At 35.1% G+C, this 21,473-nt stretch overlaps 1 protein-coding gene across 1 annotated transcript in view; it reads right to left on the bottom strand.

The window, feature by feature from the left end:
- The window catches only part of LOC115219905 (vacuolar protein sorting-associated protein 13A), a 279,099-nt gene that overhangs the window by 120,007 nt on the left and 137,619 nt on the right, over positions 1-21,473 (bottom strand). Inside the window, exons 12-23 of the mRNA XM_036509534.1 lie at positions 21,386-21,473; positions 19,430-19,492; positions 16,238-16,346; positions 13,460-13,560; positions 12,905-12,972; positions 12,653-12,730; positions 10,491-10,689; positions 8,245-8,303; positions 7,384-7,536; positions 5,564-5,645; positions 2,539-2,604; positions 1,318-1,454 (exon numbers count right to left, since the gene is read on the bottom strand). The exon at positions 21,386-21,473 is cut by the window's right edge and continues 84 nt beyond it. Coding sequence (XP_036365427.1) covers positions 1,318-1,454; positions 2,539-2,604; positions 5,564-5,645; positions 7,384-7,536; positions 8,245-8,303; positions 10,491-10,689; positions 12,653-12,730; positions 12,905-12,972; positions 13,460-13,560; positions 16,238-16,346; positions 19,430-19,492; positions 21,386-21,473 — 1,203 coding nt within the window. The remainder of the gene's footprint in view (positions 1-1,317; positions 1,455-2,538; positions 2,605-5,563; positions 5,646-7,383; positions 7,537-8,244; positions 8,304-10,490; positions 10,690-12,652; positions 12,731-12,904; positions 12,973-13,459; positions 13,561-16,237; positions 16,347-19,429; positions 19,493-21,385) is intronic.

The following is a 21,473-nucleotide window of genomic DNA, read 5'->3' as shown; positions in this document are numbered from 1 at the left end:
GATGGGGGAATTCAAACATATATGCTATCTTCCACCAAAAAACAAAAAACAAAAAAAAACATACCAAAGATAATCAGAAAATTGCACAAGAAATTCCTTCTCTAAAAGAGAATTGTTACTGAGTTATAGATACTAAACAAGACTTTGAATACAGTTCACAACTGAAAAGGAAAAGGACGATAAATTGGCCTTTTTGAATTTGCTGATAAGTCATTCAGAGTGTGGGCTCATAGTGTCTGTATATCACAAGTTCACTTTTACCAGACAATACTTGAACTTTGATTCCCACCATCCATGCAGTATCAAGGGATCACCTGTGGCTTACAGCATCAAACATGACTCATAAGTGCCTCTCCAACATACACTAAAAAAGTGATGGTCAAGATAAAGAAGACCCTTCAGGGTAACAACTACTCTGCAAGTATAGCATCAGCTTCCAAGAACAGGAACCTAAAGGTAGAGAAACATCATCTATTTCTTTATTACCCACAGGGGGTTAAACATAGAGGGGACAAACAAGGACAAAGGGATTAAGTCGATTATATCGACCCCAGTGCATAACTGGTACTTATTTAATCGACCCCAAAAGGATGAAAGGCAAAGTTGACTTCAGTGGAATTTGAACTCAGAACGTAGCATTAGATGAAGTACCGCTAGGCATTTCACCCGGTATGCTAACGTTTCTGCCAGCTTGCTGCCTTATCATCATCTCACTGTAGAGAATTATCATCATCATTTAACGTCCATCTTCCATGCATGCATGGGTAAGACGGTTGACAGGAGCTGGCCAGGTAGAAGACTACCCTAGGCTCTGTGTCTGTTTTGGCAGGGTTTTTATAGCTGGATGCCCTTCCTAGCATCAACCACTCTGCAAAGTGGACTCAGGGCTTTTTACATGGCACTAGCACAGGAAAAGTCAGTTTTGGCATGATTTTTATAGCTGGATGCCCTTCCAAACGCCAACCACTTTACAGTGGGGACTAGATGCTTTTTACATGGTGCCAGCACCAACAAGGGTACCAACTAACTTGCGAGACAAGGAATTTTGAGAATGTGAATCAAAATCTGTCACAATCTGTCTACCTTTCATTAGAAGTATATCAGGAAAAGTTCCCAAGATCTGTCGATCATACAAAGTATTCAAACGCTTTGGTGACATCTCTCCTTTTAGAAGAGACAATGTTCCATATTCCTTTCCTAGAGTAATGTAAAACTGATCAGGGGAGACAACCATAAAAATAAAACACCTTTTATTTTTATTTCAATAAATAAATAGATAAAAAGGTTAATTGGAGCAAAGAAAATGTCTTCACTTACTTAGCAAGTTGTACTTGATTATCAAACATGCATTTTTGAAATAGCAAGTTGATAGAAATAGGTTCCAAGATGTGCATTTTTGACTTTCCTTCTTTTCTGGCAGATTGCCAATCCTCTCCTTTATGATACAACAAAATAGAGAAAATAAATAACAATTTATTATTATAATGATAATTATAGGAAATAATTGCAAACATAAGCATAAGGTCACACATTTTTGGAGTGGAAAGAGTTGATAATAATGACCTTAGTATTTGAATGCACATGCATGAAAATTTTTGTGTCAGTAAGCTGCATCAGTTCCCAGCTGATATGCCTAGAGTACAGACATGCAGTGCGTGCTTACCGGATTTTCATTTTCATGCAACATGACTGAACGCATCGAGCAGAGACCATAAATTCAGGTTTCATGACCAGTGATGATCGTCTTCACAAAGTTTGGGTCATAGTTTGTACAGTCAAGCATATCCTGAGTGATTTCCATGTGGAGCTGCTTCCCCACTTTAGGGACAAATTTTAATGATGTTCCTTGCATGCACATATACTCTGTTAAAATGGATCCTGTGCTTATTTCCACTTCGTGAGTAACTTCCTGGACTGTTACATGAGTGTACCTTGCTCCCCATTAGGTATAGCTCTGTTTGGAGCAGTTGTGCTCCTCCTTGATTTGAGTTTTGTCCTTGGCATCATTGCCAAAAGCTTGCTGAGTGTTCTGGAGGGTTTGAGTTCGAGTATCACCAAGATTTTGGCAGAACTTGTAGCAATATCTCTGCTCAGTATGTTCGGAGAAAACAAAATCTGCCGAGTGCACACTGTACTAGTACTCTAGGCATAACAGCTGGGAACTGACATGGTTTGCCAGTGCAAAAATTTTCCTGCATGTGCAAAAAGGGTGGTGTACCCTCCCACCCAAAGGATTTTATCCATGTACCATTAGTCTTGGCAGGAAAAGTAAAGTTGGATACTTTTTAAATACACCTTGTGTGTGTGTGTGTGTGTGTGTGTGTGTGTGTGTGTGTGTGTGTGTGTGTGTGTGTGTGTGTGTACTGTTTTTTTAATGATGAAAATTAATTTTATTCAAGATACAAGGAGAAATTTGAGGTTAGATGGTAAATTTTACATACTGCAATACTTCATATATGTATATAGACTAAAAACAAAAATGAAGGTTGGACAATACTGAATATAATGTAAAAGTTCTACCTGGTTAACAAGTAACATTTGAATATTGTCAAGTTGAATATTGAACTTGTCGTAGGCTGACTGGAGCAATTCTTCAACTGTTGACTAGAAAATAAAAAAAAAATTTAAGAAGCTTAGATATTATTCTAAACAAAAAGAAAAAAAAGAATTAAGGATTTAGAGGTCTTGCCTCCTGGGTGTTTCATTCTTCAATGTGCTCTTAGATCACATGAGCAAGATAGCCAAAAAATGTCTATGCAGCTGCATAAGCTGTTTTCATTATCTGCCAACGAAGAGATTTTTCCCCCTTCTAAACATGAAAATTAAATTTTGTGTGAAATTAATTAAAAAAGATTTTTAAAAAGTATTTTCCTTTTTCTTTGACAGTCTCTAAACAAGGTTTTTGTTTTCTTTCTCCAGCTAAGAGGTAAATTTCAGTTCACTGAGGATATTTTTTTTGCTTATATTATCCAGTACATCATCATCAACTTGAATTACCTAAATTCATGCCAATGGTCCACTTGAGTTATTTCTCTTAGCTAACTTTTAACAAAAACTACTAAGTGGTATCAAAAAGTTTCCGGACTAATTCTGTAGTGCACCAATAGATGACAGTACATGATTACATGGACAGTGAAAGTTAACAGTGTCTTTATGATGCGGTATGCCAAGTGACATTATCGCTGTGTTTACTTTGCAAGTTGTGAAATTTGTGTTTTTCTGATCATGTGTATGCTGTAGACTGCGATTTTGTCATGGACAGGAATAAAGAGCCAATGTAAAATTTTGCATTAAACTTGGGAAATCTGCTACAGGGACAGCGAGCATGCTTTGGCAAGCTTATGACGATGAGGCAATGGGTCGTATGCAATGTTTTGAGTGGCACAGGCATTTCAAAAGCAGAAGAATGTCCCTGGAAGATGACGAGCAATCTGGAAGATCTGCCATGAGCATCATCTCTAGAAATGTGGTATTATGCATTGAGAATTCATCCTCCAGGACCAGACCATCAATCAAGAGTTCTACTGTGATGTTTTGAAGCATTTGAAGGAGAACATTCATCAAAAGTGACCAGATCTGTGGAGCACGAAAAATTGGATTCTCCATGAATGCAATGCACCTTGTCACTGAGTTCTCCTCACTTGTGAGTTTCTCACCAAAAGCAACATAGTATTGCCTCCGCACTTGTCCTATTCACCAGATTTAGCAGCTGCGGACTTCCATCTCTTCCTCAAGATGAAAATGCAGCTCAAAGGTTGCTATTTTAACACCATTGTCAAGAATCATAGAAGGTCCTCGAATGCTTACAGAAAACAATTTTCAGGCCAGATCCTAAAAGTGGCAGAAATGCTGGGACTGGTGTATTGCTGTGCAAGGAGCCTATTTTGAAGGAGATGATATTAGAACTTAGGTAAATAAGTTATTTTTTATAAAACATAACTAGTCCAGGAGCCTTCCGATCCCAATTTGTATACAGTTGACCTGTCAATGTAAACAGTCACAGCTTTAGCAAACAACTTCTTTACAAATCAAAAGATATATTATGTGCAAATTCAAAATATAGGTTGTTGCTGATGTTGTACAGGCTAATGTCATCTCTGATGAAATAGATGATCAAAGACATTCCAGCCATGACCATCCCTCCTTATTCCTAGGCATTATATCTAGGACTACAGTAGCCAACATGTATATTTTAAAGAGATCAGGTTCATTTGCAAAATATTGCTACATTGAGCCTCACTTGACTTTGATTTTACAGTGTAAAAGTGTATGGTGTCAGAACAGAGATCCCACCTGCAAAGAAAGAATTTAATTAATAATTGTAGAGTCAAAAGGAAGTTAACAGCTGAAGTAGTAACACACAGACAAGACATCATCACTTTATGCCTGATTTCCATACTGGCATGAATAGAATGAGTTATCACAGTCTGAGTCAATTTTTATTTTGAGTTACTGTCTTCTAGATGGATCAGCAGAACATGCCTTATATCCAAATGTTTCATTTTCAATAGAATTTTTGTGACTGGATGTCTTTTCTGCCAACAGCCATTTTACAGAGTGTACTGCGAACATTTTCTTGTAGCACCAGAACGAGGGAGGTTGTCATGTCTCCAAGAAGACTAAAAGGTTCTCTCAACTCCAAATTATGTCTGCTTGTTCACCATCAAAAGGTACTGAATGTATTTTATTGTGGCACCAGCATTAGTGAGGTTGCCTTGTACACAGTTAGTAAATAAGTTTTCTATAGAGATGGATGAAGTAAGATGAGAGGATGTAAGTGTAATGGAAAAAAAAAAGCAAAAAGAAGAGGTTTCAATAGCAGATTAACATCTGAATGTTGAGAAGGGACACTTTCAGTGAAACTAGTGGCTTTTTGCCTGAATGTAATGCATGATGCCATTAATAAAAAATACTTTCCCATCTCAAACATCAAAGTAGTACTCCATGAAAAATAATGTTTGAAACATGTACAAAGAGAACAATTGCTTAGTAACAAAGTACTTAGTATCAAAAAAAAAAAAAAAAAGAGAAAGGCTTCCTACTGTAGCTATGACAGTGTTGATATAGAATATTTGTGAGTGGTCACAGAAGACAAGTTAAGCACATAATTAATAGACCAGATTATTTGAAGTTATTCATAATTTGAATGAGTACACACACACAGCACCATCTAAAAGAGTTAGATGTGCTGAATATGAAATATATATACAGCTGTTAAACCATACTAAATATTGATTCCTTCTTGATAAGTATAAGACCAAATATTTTTTGCAAGAGAACTGATTAAACCCAGTGCATTACTGATATTTATCTGTTTTTTAATCATTCTTGAGGTGATTTATTCAAGGCAACAAGATTGAATTCAAACTGTAAAAGCTAAAAACTAATTACTTTAAGGGTAATTTAGCACATTATTACAATTTCTGTCTACTTGCTTGCTGTTTTAAATATTATGGAATATTATATTAGACCTGTGTCAAAGTATTTTCAAATATAATATTAAACACAAATTAGTGGTTTGTTTGTGAAAACTGTGCAATGCTGTGAAATATATAATAATTACCTGTGTTTCACTGATATCTGAGGTGTTCTTTTCACTGTTTACTTTCAAGTTACCAAGGTCTAGGATAAGTCGACGAGCATTTCTAGATGAAAAAAGGAGATTACATTAGGGAGTTGAAACTGTACTCATTATGCATTTTTCTTTTTACTGAAAAAATAAATAATAAGCAGATATTTCACTTTTTATCCACTCCACTTGCTGGGATGTATCAAAGATTTATTGAAGATTATCTCAGTTTTCAAGTGCTTTGGAAAACATTTCTCTCTTTGGAACACCATCACAGATTTTGATCATAAGGAAATTTGAAGAGAGCACTCATTGTTAAGGTAATGAAACATTTGTCGATTATACCATGCACATAGCCATGAAATATACCTCTATGGTAACTCTTTATAACTAAGTGGGCTAAGCCATAAAAAAAAAATGAAGAAACCTGACCCTAGATACAAAACAGTACTGATAACAAAAAAATGATAATGGTTTCAAATTTTTCTACAAAGGCAGCAATTTTGGGGGAGGGGATGAATAAATTACATCGACCCCCAGTGTTCAACAGGTACTTATTTTATTGACTCCAGAAGGATAACAAGCAAAGTTGACCGTGGTGGAATTTGAACTCAGAATGTAAAGATGGACGAAACGCCGCTAAGCATTTTTCCTGGTGTACTAACGATTCTGCCAGCTCACCGTCTTAATAATAATAATAATAATAATTATGATAAAAACTTTCAAGTATAGGCACAAGGCCTGAAAATTGGGAGAAGAAGAATAATTGATTACATCAATGCCAGTGTTCAATTAGTATTTATTTCATTGACCCCAAAAGGATGAAAGGCAAAGGTGGCAGTTGAACTCAGAATATAAAGACAGAAGAAATGATACTAAATATTTTGTCCATTGTGCTAATGATTCTGCTAGCTTGTCACCATAATAATAATTAATAATAAAAATAATAATGGCTTCAAATTTTGGCATAAGGCCAGAAAGTTTGGGGGAAGGGGTAAATCAATTACATCAACCCCTGTACATAACTGGTACTTATTTTATTGACCCTGAAAGGATGAAAGCTAAAGTCAACCTTGGCGGTATTTGAACTCAGAATGTAAAGCCAGAAGAAATGCTGCTGAGCATTTTGCCCAGCATGCTAATGATTCTGCAAGGTGGTCATTGTTGCTGCTCTCCTCCTTCACCTCAGCATTCAGACCACACAGAAGCAACAGCAACATACTAACACACTTTTAGTACTTACAATCTTTATGTGTCCGTGGCACATAAAAAAAACACCATCCGAGCGTGGCCGTTCGCCAGCCTCATCTGGCACCTGTGTCGGTGGCACATAAAAAACACCATCCGAGCGTGGCTGTTCGCCAGCCTCGTCTGGCACCTGTGTCAGTGGCACATAAAAAGCACCCACTACACTCACGGAGTAGTTGGCGTTAGGAAGGGCATCCAGCTGTAGAAACACTACCAGATCTGACTGGCCTGGTGCAGCCTTCGGGCTTCCCAGACCCCAGTTGAACCGTCCAACCCATGCTAGCATGAAAAGCGGACGTTAAACGATGATGATGATGATGACAATTTGTGTATTTGACTAACAGAAAATGTCAACAAACAATATATTAAATCCATTATTGACTACACCAGTCCTGTGAGCTTGAATTTCTTCACAAACCACAGAGAACAAAAAACAGCACATTGTACACCACATCCACAGATCACTGACACTATAAAACAAAAGCTCTTTCTAGACAAATTTATGTTGTTCTTACATATGTTTTAAAATAAATTGCCTAATTATAAAAGAAGGAATAGATAATTACTTGCGATTGAAGCCACTTTCAGGAACGATTACATAAGAAGACTTCAAATAAACACAAATATCAGTGAATTTGTGTTGCTCAATTGCATGTTTTAGTCCAGTGGTAGATAGCTGTTTCACCTCATTAAATTTAGCCATTGCTGCTTGTGACAACCTGTAGTGAAGTGAAAAAAGAAAAGAAAAGTTATGAGGTCCTTTTGCAATCGACAAAGCGGAAAATATTTTTCATTAATACAAAGATTTTGACTTACTTGAGTTATTTAAGTTACTCCCCTTATAGGTTAAACAAATCGTATGGAAGACTTATTCAGAGAACACCTCCTTGATAATGTCCTAAAATCTTGGGCCCTAGTAAACTCATCGCACACATTTTCATTTCTATAGGCCACTCCCATCATCACCTTTCTGTCTTTGGTTTATTCCAGTACCATGATCCCTTTCCTACATGCTACTCCATGAACACAAACTGATTTTCCAACTGGGAGCATTCTCTCCTTTTGGTATCAACAACCATTTATCTTTTTCTCTAATTTCTTTGCTACTTCTTCCACACCTACACCCCTCAATAGATATAAATGCACAAACTCACACAATCAGCTCACCAACACATGTGCTCACTGCTGCTACTAATTTCTTTTTTTGCACATATCCAACATTTTTACTTAATATCCATCTTCACTACTCCAGGAAAAATAGATCTGCCAAAGCCATTTTCTTCATCAGTACTTACTGTGGCTAAAATATTGAATAAATCTCTTAATTTCTTTTTAAAAATCTGAATAATTGAGACATTTTCTACTAACTATGTGATTTTTTTTTATCACACAAAAAAATTTAATGAAAGTAAGTAATTCACACTAACTGTTTCAAATAGACTGATTCGGGTGGTTTGAAAAATACAGCCAAGGCATTGACAGTTACCTAGAAAAAATAATAACAATGTGAATGAAATGTTCTGTTTTAAATATAAAAATGACAAAAACAATACATAATAGAAAATGATTTCAAAATATATTTCAGTTTTAATAGATACAAATATAAAGAGAAAGAATATATAAGAGAAAGAATATATATATAATAATAATATATAGGTATATATTGTTATATATAACAATATATACATATATATATATTGTTATATATAACAAATATACATATATATATATTGTTATATATAACAATTGTTATATATAACAATGTATATATGTGTATATATTGTTATATATAACAATGTATATACGTACATATTGTTATATATAACAATATATACATATATATATTGTTATATATAGAATGAAGTTACAGAGAGAACTGTATAAGATTAAATATGATTAATACTATTCAACAACAGTTTGAACTGTTGTCAATTAGTGGTGAAAGAGCGAAGAAATTTGTTGAATCTTCCTTCCTTATTTCTCAAAGATTTAGTACAAGATATGAAGTTGAGTAGGTGGCAAGAGTGTGAAGGAAGAAAGAAGCCTGACTAAATTTAAAGAAAGATAGTATAGAGTAAATAAATATAGTAAAAGATGAAGACAAATAGCCTGAGGGAAAGATTTATCTAGCAGAACATTGTTATCAAACAACTAACTTTTTTAACATGTTTATTGTTGTAGGAAGATGAATCTTTTCTTTAGTATCCTGATTATATTTTTTCCGTAAATAAAATTACATTTTAATCAATATATTCTGATTCTTCTTTTTCAAGTGCCATTTTTTAGTCTGTCTTTTATGTTTTACTCATTTTAGTCATTGGGTTGTGGTCATGCTGGGGCACTGCCTTGAAGGGTTTAGTAAAACAAATCAACCTGAATACTTATCTTTTAAAGTCTGGTACTTATTCTATTGGTCTCTTGCTGAACTGCTAAGTCATGGGGATATACACAAACCAACACCAGTTGTCAAGTCTGTGTCATTAACCCTTTAATATTCAGATTACTCTGCCAAATGTAATGCTTATGTATTCATATTCTTTTGAATAAATCATAGTTTATCTCATATAGCTTCAAGATTTAAATGATGTGAGGTGCAGGTGACACATAAAAGGCACCTGTACTGGTGACATGTAAAAGTCACCCAGTACACTCTATGGTGTGGCTGGCTGTAGGTAGGGCATGCAGTCATAGAAACCAAGCCAAAACAAACTGGAGCCTGGTGCAGCTCTCTGGCTTACCAGCTCCAGTAAAAACATCTTGCCATGCCAGCATGGAAAACGAATGTTAAATGATGATTATTATTATCTATTTTTAGAATGACATTGTAGGATAGGTGTGAAAGGCCAGATCCAGCCAGTTTGAACATAAAACAAGTAGAATATTTGGGCCACCAGATATGGCTGGTTAAAACTTTCCAAAAATCCTTTATTCTGGCCTATAGAAACTACCCAGTCCTTTCTTTGTAAGACTTTTCACATATGTGTGGAATGTTATAAGAACTGAATTGTGTGCCTGCCACCTTGGTGAAAAAAAAAATGTAAAATGTGGTGTTACTTTTGAACATCTCTCTGATGTTCTGATGTGTTGTAAATTTTGAAATTTCCTAGTCAGTCTTCTTCAGTGAGGTGAAGTCACAGTAGATTTTGTTTTAGCTTTTTGTATGTTATTGAAGGCTTTACATGATAAACTAGGGATTTGTTTTTTTTTAGATTACTTATTTGTTTTCTTTACTGAAAAACCAACCATCACAGAACTGTGGGATGCTTCGAACATCAGAAAAAAATATGTACCCATAAATCAGTACAATTGTTACAATATGCTAACAACTATTTCTTGCTTTGTTTTGGAGAAGTATATTGTAGTTTATTGAATTAAAATCATTAAATAAACTGTCAATTTATTTTATCAACACCAGAATATAAAAGGTAAAGCCGATTCTAGTTATCATACAGCATTTATAGTAAGGCAGTATACTATCTTAGCCACCTCTAATGTTCTCTTGTGGGTAAAAATATTGAATCCTTTAATTTACAATACATCTAATAAGTACATATCAGAGAGAGAGAGAGAAAGAGAGAGAGGGAGGGAGAAAGAGGAAGGAGAGAGAGAGAGAGAGATGAACATATAATTAATTAAATTTCTAATAACAAATAAGATTTAAAAGATAACTTACAGCATCATAGATTATCTGTAGAGGCTCAGCATTCACACTAACTCTAGTATCACAGCTACCATCAAGAGGATTGGTTTCAAATTTGACGGACAACAGAGGAGATGAATCACCTTCAGTCATCTTTGAGTTCATCATTTTTGGGACGAGTTTGTTTTGTGGTGACCCAAATATCGTCAGTTGCTTCATAGAAGTATTGACTCTGAGAATAAAAGTCAAAGAGAGATTAAACATTAACAGCCTGTTAGACTAAATTATCAGTAAGTGTATGACTAATATAACGGTTTCAATTCTGGCACAAGGCCAGCTATTTTGGGGAAGGAGGCTACTTGATTACATTGACCCCAGTGTTCAACTTGTACTCATTTTATTGACCCCAAAAGGATGAAAGGCAATGTCGATCTCAGCAGAATTTGAACTCAGAATGTAAAGATGGATGAAATGCTGCTAAGCAGTTTTCCTAGTGTGCTAAGAATTCTGTTTGCTCGCCATCTTAGTATAACTGATATAATACAAATATTTAATCAAATTTTACTTGCTCCATGATAAGGTTTGCTACCTACAGGTCAAGCTAACAATAAAAAATGCCTCACAACGTAGTTATTTTGATCCCAAGTGATATCGCATTAGCATTAACATAGTTGGAGTTTTGTAATCTCTTGCTTTTGTACAGCTCTATATATTAGTGTTACGTTTACAACAGAAAGTGGGGCAAATTGCCGGAGAGGAAGCTAAAACTTTCTGTTAAATTAGTCAAATTCCTAATGCATTGCCATCATTTCATGTAATGTTTTGGTGAACAGACATATCAGTATAGTGCTATAATGAGATAAATATGCAACTAAATGGTAATTTCAAAATCAATTCTGAAAGGGTTATTGAAAAGTTAGAGTAGAAATGAAGTATCTTGCTCAAGGACATAACATACTGCCAGGAATTGAACTCATGACCTTATGACCATGAGCCCAAAGCCCTAACCACTAAGCCACATATGTTCACAACATGCAAGTGGCCAAGAGCTCCACAGACATGTGGAGTTCTCTTAGTTCTCAGGGAGATTCAGCATGATACAGAAAGTGACAATGCTGGCCTTTGAAATAAAGGTACTGCGCATTTTTTCCAGCTGAGTGGATTGGAGCAACATGGAATAAAGGGTCTTTTTTTTTTTTTCTTTTCTAGTTTCAGCTCAGAGCTGCAGCCATGCTGATGCACCGCCGTTAAAAGGAAAATAAACTACCCATATGACAATATTCGTTTCTACTCTAGACACAAGGTCCGAAATTTTGGGGGAGGGGACCACTCGATTAGATCGACTCAGTACGCAACTGGTACTTAATATATTGCCCCCCCCACCCCCAAAGGATTAAAGGCAAAGTCGACCTCAGCGAAATTTGAACTCAGAACATAGAGACAGACGAAATACCGCTAAGCATAGCGCAGGACGCGCTAATGTTTCTGCCAGCTCGGTCTTGTTCAAGTATACAATGTGCCACCAATAATGAACTCACAACCTTATGATTGATAGTCAAAAACTCTAACCACCAAGCCACATGCTTTCATTGGACACATGTTATGTGTATGAAAATTAGAGTTAGGTAATTAAGTGTCAAGTGATCTGAGTGGATGGCACCCACAGAAGGAGGAGGATATGAATGACACGAGAAATGGTGAAGGCTGTGTTCAAGAGTCATAACATCACAAAGGAAATTACAAGGGACCATAATATGTGACAAAATATTGTACTAGAAAAGACCTAACAAACCCATGCAAATATGGAAAATATATGTAAAAGGATGATTAGCTAATAAAGGTCTTATAAAATATTTAACACTCCTTTTACAGTACATGAAAAAGCCAATTCTAAATGAACTTTTAGAAAATAAAATAATTTCATGTAAATAATCAACTATTTCTTAAAATAGTTTAGAATATAAACATTTTAGAAGACCAATTTGTTAAATTATCAATTGTGATAATCATAAATATTTAGTGACTGGCATGAATACCATGCTTAGTATATTATGTTATACTGTTGCCTGGTTTGGATTACAAATGAAATCTAAATTGAATTTCATTCCCAGGAATGATTCTAGAATTATTTCTAAACTACTACAAATAGTCGAGTTAAATAATGGACATTAAAATAAAAGATGCAAAATACTTACAAAATGGCATTAGCAGATGGCCTCTGGGATACAGACGAAAACACTTCATTCAGCTGCAGCTTCATAATATCAAAGTGACTGTTAAAAAGGTAAAAAAAAAATTACAATAATATTAACTGCATAGTGTAGACAACTCTGTATTGGCATTTAAATCAATTTCATTGAAATAAGTTGAAGATATTGAGAAAAGCATATCACAAATCTTCAAGCAAAATTGCATGAAAAGATTGAAGGGAAAAAATGGTTTCTTACTTTTTGTCATCATCTTTGATAACAACAGCTAGACAGTTCAACTTGGTGACCAATTGGACAGCAATGTACTGAAGTTTAATATTGAAATGATACTTTAATGGAAATATTCAAAGTGGTTCTGAACAAAACATTTTTTTTTTGCATTAGTTATTGCTCTCCCACCCCCTCTCTCTCACACACACTCATCTTTAAAAAAATAGTATTTTTAAGAATGGACTTCTTTAAACAATCCATTTAAACACCCAACTGAGTTTAGCAAATTTAGATATTATTTACATCAAATAAATGTAGTTTCTTTCATGCACTGCTCTTCAATCATTAGCCAGTATTGATTTTTGAATGCTTGTGAAGATATCTTGTAACAGATATGTTAATCAAAATTGATTAGGTCCATCAAACTGCATATACATCTATACAAGCATACACTTACATGATCATTCAATGCAGATTAGGAGTTAGAGCAAAAATATAGCTAACAAGATTGGATCAAGAGAAACACTTTTCTTTTCATTTCCCCCTAAAACAAACGCTAATGCAATAAATTGAAAACATTACCTCTTTTGGGAAAATGCCTTCATTCACATTTTCTTCATAACCAATGGCATTGTAGAGACGGGCCTTTTCTTCAGGTGTGTACAATTCATAGAACTGATCCTCTACAAAGAACAGAACATGTCAAAGACATCAGTGTTATCACTGCCAAATGTTTTAAAATCAATAGAATAACATTTTTGGCTGTTGAACAAGTTTTCAACAGTTTGGTCTGCATTTGCCAACAGGGCACATATTTGTTATGTTGTTGTTTAACTCTAAGTTGGACCTGACTGGCCAAACCCATGATCAAAAGCAATTGATCCATGAACACCACATGTTTCTGATATATCTAGACTAAATTCTTGAAAGGGTTCTTCCTTTTAAGTGATTTTGAGTGAGATTTGGTTGCTATTTCTAACAGGTCGAGCAACCACATTGTAATCCATCCCATTGACTTAATAAATTTTATGTTTTTGTACATGTGTTCAAACTGGGACTGGATTCACAAACCAGTTTGCACATGATTCCAATGGACTGCTTCCACACAGGGGTTTAATCCCATATAATAAAGCATGCTCTAAAGAAACTGGTTCTCAAACTGAGAAATATCAACTCCACCTCAACAAAAGGAAATTTATGAATGAATCTTCAATCCAATGTCCACTCCATCACTATTAATATGGGGTCTAAGTACAGTCTCTGCATGCATTTAATTCTTTTTAGTTCACCATGCCTTTGAAAAGTTTAAAAAGTCAAAATCCATAGTAATTTTATAAAACAAAGCAATTTGTTGATCCACCTTTCAATCCCTCAGCCCCTCCCCCTACTCATCTCTTTTGAGCAACACTGGTCTACTACATGAAATGAAACCTTGTGCATTCAATTTCAGTTTGAACATATTTACATAAAGGTAAAGTCTGACAAAAATATACCAAACTGTTCAAAATAATATTTTACAAAATGGAAGCACTCCGTCGGTTACGACGACGAGGGTTCCGGTTGATCCGATCAATGGAACAGCCTGCTCGTGAAATTAACGTGTAAGTGGCTGAGCCACAGACACGTGTACCCTTAACGTAGTTCTCGGGGATATTCAGCGTGACACAGAGAGTGACAAGGCCGGCCCTTTGAAATACGGGTACAATAGAAACAGGAAGTAAGAGTGAGAGAAAGTTGTGGTGAAAGAGTACAGCAGGGATCACCACCATCCCTGCTGGAGCCTCGTGGAGCTTTAGGTGTTTTCGCTCAATAAACACTCACAACACCCGGTCTGGGAATCGAAACCGCGATCCTATGACCGCGAGTCCGCTGCCCTAACCACTGGGCCATTGCGCCTCCACATTTTACAAAATAGATGAAGTCTAAAAGAAAATCATTCCAGCAGTATTATTTCTATTTAAATATTTTTACATATGTTATTTTGTATAAGTTGATGGTTGTGCATATTCAAATATTTACATGTTGGCTCAGGATTACTTTTCCTGAGAGGAACCAAGCAAGTTTTCAATTGATTAACTAAAACAAACTGAATAATATCTGAATGAAGGTACTTGGAAAGATTAATAATTTTATGGTAAACAAAATTTAGTAGAAGCAAGCTCCTGGTTAGAATTGTTTTGAAGAAATCATGAACTGTACATAGTTTTTATGTTGTTCCTCAATGTATCTAAAGCCCTAAGCCTATGTGACAGATGTTTTTAAGGATTTTAAAATCTTCATCTGTCTCATAGGTTCAATAAAGCTGAAACAAATATTTTTCCCCTAGAAAATAAGGGAGGAAAACTGGGAGGAAAATTAAGAATGAGATGGTTGGATGGTATCGATAGTCTTTGTTGGTCATTCTTGGGAATCCAGCTGGAAAGCGTAATGACAGTTGCTTCTGATAGGACCTTATGGAGGAGGTGCCTGAAGGTTTTACTCTCATGACACTTCCAAGAATAATGGGCAAAAAAGATGGATGGATGGACATGATATGATTTGTCTTATACTAGTAGTTCACTGACCAATGTTCCATTGACCAAAATACTTACAAATTCAGACAATTATTAAGAGAACAACTGCTGTAATCTATTAGCTTCATTAAATGTTTACCTTTCCTTTATTTTCTAATGTATAGAAAATAGATATATATTAATTTGAATATTATCTGATCATGTTTTCTTTTGGTAACTTTAACTTTTACAGCCTTCTATTCCAACATTTGCTTTGATGCTCTTATGGAATATATTTTTCAGGTTTACTTATCGTAGGGCTGAAACCTACATGTTTAGTGAATGAAGGTAAAGTCTCAGTCAGCTCTTCACACAAATCAGTAGCAAATTCTCATTTAGAGAATGGTTAAAAATTTAAATGCGCTAACGCAAAATGTATGGACGCGCAATGGCCCAGTGGTTAAGGCAGCGGACTTGCTGTCGGAGGATCGCGGTTTCGATTCCCAGACTGGGCGTTGTGTATGTTTATTGAGCAAAAACACCTAAAAGCTCCACGAGGCTCTGGCAGGGGGTGGTGGCGACCCCTGTTGTACTCTTTCATCACAACTTTCTCTCACTCTCTCATCCTGTTTCTTGAGTAATGCTGCGAAGGACTGGTGTCCCGTCCAGCTAGGGGGAACACGTATGCCACAGAAACCTGGAAACCGGGCCCATGAACCTGGCTAGGCTCGAAAAGGACAACATTTATCGTTTATCGTTTTTATCGCAAAATGTAAAGCAACATTTGCAGGGTGATACAACACTTGACATACAATACTTGAGACACTACTGAAAAAGAAAAGGAATTAAAAATAAAATAAAAGCTTACGTATTCCTTTGCTCTCATGTCTTTGTGGACTTGATGCTTCAGAGCTAAACCAGCCTCCAAACCACCCTTTACTCTTCTGGTTGGCTTTGACAATTTCTAGTTTGGCAGCCTTTAAAAGAAAGTTTTCTCCAGTTAATGAAGTCTTGCAGGCTTTAAAAAAGGTGTAATTTGAAAAGAAACCTTAATTCTTCACATTATGGTTACATCAAGGAAACTACTGAACCCTTTTGCATTCACATTTTTCTGTCAGAAGTAATGCTTATTTATTCTCAGTTTTATATTAATCCTGCATTATGTTGTGGCATTGAGATTTTGAAGGGATAACTTAATTTTTAGAATGATACTGAAGGGTTGGTGTGAGAGGCCAGATCTGGCCAGTTTGATCATAGAACAGGTAGTATATTTCGGCTGAGTGTAGCTGCTTTAAATGCTAGAGGGTTAGACCTTCCATGAACACGAAGAAAATATGCTTAAAGGTTTTCTCCATAATAATGAAGATTAAAATCAGTCCTAAAACAAGATGTTTTCTAAATTCCTTTTTTGCATTTTATTGTCTCTTCCACATATTCATTAAGCAACGAATAAAAGGTATAGAATGAAAAATGAAAATTCTAACATTGAAAATATTTTGCAGTAAAACAGAAGCTGTTACTCATACATTAAAACAGTGCACAGTAGAAATAACTATTAAGAGAGTTTAGTCTGTCTCTACTCTTTTACTTGTTTCAGTCGTTTGACTGTGGCCATACTGGAGCACCGCCTATAGTCAAGCAAATCGACCCTAGATAACATATTAGCACATAATCAATCAAAAACCTTAGTATTTTGTCCTCTCTTTTCAATTTGATCTTTTGTAGAGAGTAAAACTATATTATCAAGATTGCTTAAAATATTTTATTTTACTTGTACATAAATATCTAGTGGAGATAGGAATTTCATAAAAAGGCAAAAAAAAAAAAAAGGAGTGGATAAACAATCGACAAACATCAGCCTGTAAACATTCAATTATATCTAAGTTTTACCTATTTTTTCTTTCATTGATGTACATACGTACTGAATTTCCCCAAACAGGTTCACATTAAGTTAACTTTGCCAATTCCTTTTATGATGCTCTATTAAATAGCAGTTAGCCACTAACTTCTAATCCCTGTGATATGGACCATTCCATTAAACTCACTCCACAACGTCTTACCCTTGTTATTTCCCCAGTAAAATTGAAATACGATGTAACTCTCATAACCTGCGGAAATTACTCCTGGAAGTGACTTTCTTTACCATAAGATGTAATCCCATGGATTATGATATCACCTTAGAATTGACGTTCTTACCATTCCTTACTATTTATATTATGTTATTTTATTTTTATTATTTTACCCTACTTCTTCACATGTTAGATTCATCATCTCTCTGATGAAGCGTTTGGGCTCAATCATTGTCTAACCCCTGTCCAACGTTTGTTCATCATCATCGTTTAACGTCTGTTTTCCGCACTAGCATGGGTTGGACGGTTCGACCGGGGTCTGGGAAGCCAGGGGCTGCACCAGGCTCCAGTCTGATCTGGCAGTGTTTCTACAGCTGGATGCCCTTCCTAACGCCAACCACTCCGCAAGTGTAGTGGGTGCTTTTTACGTACCACCGGCACAGGTGCCAGGGGAGTCAGGCATCGGCCACGATTGGTTGGTGCTTTTAATGTGCCACCGGCACGGAAGCCAGTCAAGGCGGCGCTGGCATTGGCCACGTTTGGATGGTGCCTTTTATGTGCCACCGGCACAACCTTTGTAAAATCCCTGGATATCACTTGCATGATGTGGAAAACTTGGCAGAGTCGGAAACCCATGGTAGAAACAGCTGTAAGAGTTTAGTATTTGTTTACTCATTTATTCTTATTCGTTTATCTTTATTCATCTATTTGTTTACTTATTTACTTGCTTATTTCATTCATTTATTTGGATCACTTATACACATGATTGTAATCAATTAATAAATTAGATATAATCGAATGTTTACAGGCTGATGTTTGCCGATTGTTTACCTTCTCCTTTTTCTTATTTGCCTTATAAATCCTGGGTAAATTTCTGTTTTATCCCCACCCATACCTAGTATTCAATTGCGATATTGTCCTGCACTTGGATATAAATATGTAGGTATACATCCAGTAGTATATTGAATATTTACTATCCCTTAGATGGTTACTTAACCTCTAACTCATACAGACATAAATTTCATAAAAAAATATTTTTTAGAGAATTAGAAGAAAAAGTAGCAAAAGACAAGATGATAAATATTATGAAACTAATTTTAATAATATTGATTTCTTGATCTCTGATGTTAATTCATCAAAACTTAGAAGGTTTGATGAATTAAAAAAAGTTTTCCATAGTCAGGGAGTAGGATTTTTCAACATGAATATGATGAGGAAAGCAAATGGATGTTCATTTTGATCCTGAATCAACAGTAATTTGCCATCATTAAACATTACTTATACACTTATTTACCTAATGCTGAAATCAGAATTACTGGTAAAAATCTAAGATTCCAAGTGAAATCAGAATGAGACAAAGTTAGAGACAAATGGAAGGTCATACATAATCTACAAGTGAAATAAGAGAGTAGGTCTTGGGAATATGTAAGTTTCTAATAAAAAGACAAGGAATGAAGAAATAAATGTAAGATATATATAAGTTATATGAAATGAAATGTCTAATGTTAAGAAGGGTCACCAATAAAAGTTATCAAGTCAAAATCCATAAGTAGGAGGATTAACAGAAAGTTCTTGAATTGTATTTGCTAAATTGAATTGAAGTTTTACAATTAGTTCAACAACTTTAGGCCTGAAACGTTTTTAGGATAATCTGCATTGGTAGCTTTGAAAGTCGCTATTTCATTAAGCTCTATATCAGTGACATCAATAAATACTGCAAGAGAAGGACTGCTGTTGACTATATTACACAAAAGCAATACTAATATTGATCTTGTGTTATGTAGCCTTCTTTAGGTGACTGAAAAAAAAATAATTTGGCAACAGAATTAATTAGATGTTAGAAGAACAAGACAGAAAAATATATTTCTAAAGAGGAATCAATATTAATTTGAAGGCAATGTAGGTGTCTTACATTATTCTTTGGCATTCCTTACAATCTTGTGATTATGTTTAAAAGAAAGAAACTTCTAGGTCAGAAGGGTGAAACTTACCTCTACTTCTGCTTTTTGTCTCATCAGAAGGATACAAAAGATATCCAGATATTTTTCTGATTCCTGAAATGAAATTAATAATCATTGATTATTAAGAAAGAAAAGAAACAGCATTAAGATAATAAAATACTATTCTAGCTTTAGATAAGGAATCATATTGTGTATACTGATTTTAGAATTGGTATACTGAACCCTTTCATCACAAGAGGCAACTAAAAGGATTGGCAACAGAAAGGACATCTGCCTGTAAACTATTACCTAAAAAAGGAAGCCAAGAGGAGCATTAAGATGGTCATGAGGCCATCAAGACTAACCCCATCCTTTGTTGCTGGTTGTTATTCTTTATAAATACACAATCCAATTTCATAACAAATATGTACATCACATAAAATTCCTTTTTGTCAATGAAGTTGATAATCATTAGAAGACAGATGCAGAGAAACTAATATTTCTTTCCTATATAGTGAATATAATATCTAATGGAAAGACACATTATGGTTGGCTCTTCAGTGCATTCCATTTTAATGGAGGATTTGTACATGCAGAGAATGTTGGCGAAATTCTTCCCCAAGGTGCTGGCAGAGCAGCAGAAGCAACTCTGCATGGAAATTGCTCAGGACATGCTGGACTGTGCAAACCATAACCTAGACTTCATGAAGAATATCATCACTGGTGATGAAACAAGGGTTTATAGTTATGACCCAGAAACCAAGTTCCAGTCCTCCCAATGAAAGCATCCATCATCAACAAGGCTCATAAAAGCCTGACAGGTTCACAGCAATGTGAAGGTACTGTTGACCTGTTTTTTTTTAATCTGTTGGTATTGTGCATCATGAATATGCAACATAATGCAAATAATCAATAAGGAATACAGCCTGGAAGTTATATGTTGCCTTTGTGATGCCATGTGTTGAAAGTAGCCGGACATGTGAGTGGTGAAGAATTAGAAACTTCATCACAACAATGTGTCTGCTCGTTCCACCCACATAATCCAAGCTTTCCTGGTCAAGAACAACACACCACCTGTTTGACAGGTTTCCTACTCTCTCAACTTGGCACTGTGTAACTTCAGGCTCTTCCCCCAAACTGAAATCTACACTGGAAGGGAACTGATTCGAGTCACAAGAAATTATGAGAAAAGTAACAGTAGAGCTTCATATCATTCCAGAGAAGGCTTCCTCTAGATGTTACCAGCAGTGGCAAAACTACACAGAAGTGTGTGAACTCCCAAGGCAGGTATTTTGAATGCCCAAAGGTTGGACACTTTTTGAGTGCACTTTGTAAAAAGTCCAAAACTTATTTCAAAACAGAGTTTTATCCCACAGCCATAAGGTCAATTACTAATCGAATGTGGGAATATTTAATTTCATTTCTGTAATAGCAACCATAATATGTTGATGTTGGTATTAGGTTTAAAAAAATAGAGCTCTCACTTAACAAGGGATACATCTATATGTAAGAAAAGGATGCATAAAGATGATTGAGTAATACACCAAGTGAAATTCACTGTAGAAAATAGAATTGTATGATCTTAAACTCTAGCAGTAATTCATCTAAAAAAATAAATTAAAGATGTACAGTAATTGCTCTTAAAAAACGATTTAGCTTCAATAATTCATAAAAGTGTACAAAATATATAGAACAAATCAATCTTCATTATATTTGAAAAAAAAAAAAGGAAAACCCAACAAAACAATGATAATGTCACAAATTAGAGCAGATTTATAGTTGTGTTAGAAAAAAATATCAACCCTTTTGATATCAATCCACTTGAAACTACCCCTGAACTTACAGCACAAACTCCGTTTTAAAATCTTCATTCAAAATTTCAGGTTAATTTATGTTCTAAACACTAGTTCTATAATAACAGTTATTAAAACAAATTCTTCATTATTATATATGTTAGTTATCATGACCAAATAAGACACTTGCTATTGATTAATATACATATCTAACCTCAATAGTTTTTGAAACGCTTGATGCAACTGATTTCTGAGAGAGTTTCTTAACGTAAGCTTCCTTGTATTGTTTCATTATAGTTCTG

This window comes from Octopus sinensis, linkage group LG15, assembly GCF_006345805.1.
Source record: "Octopus sinensis linkage group LG15, ASM634580v1, whole genome shotgun sequence".
Classification (NCBI taxonomy): Eukaryota; Metazoa; Mollusca; class Cephalopoda; order Octopoda; family Octopodidae; genus Octopus; species Octopus sinensis.
This window is presented reverse-complemented; position numbering and strand designations above follow the sequence as displayed.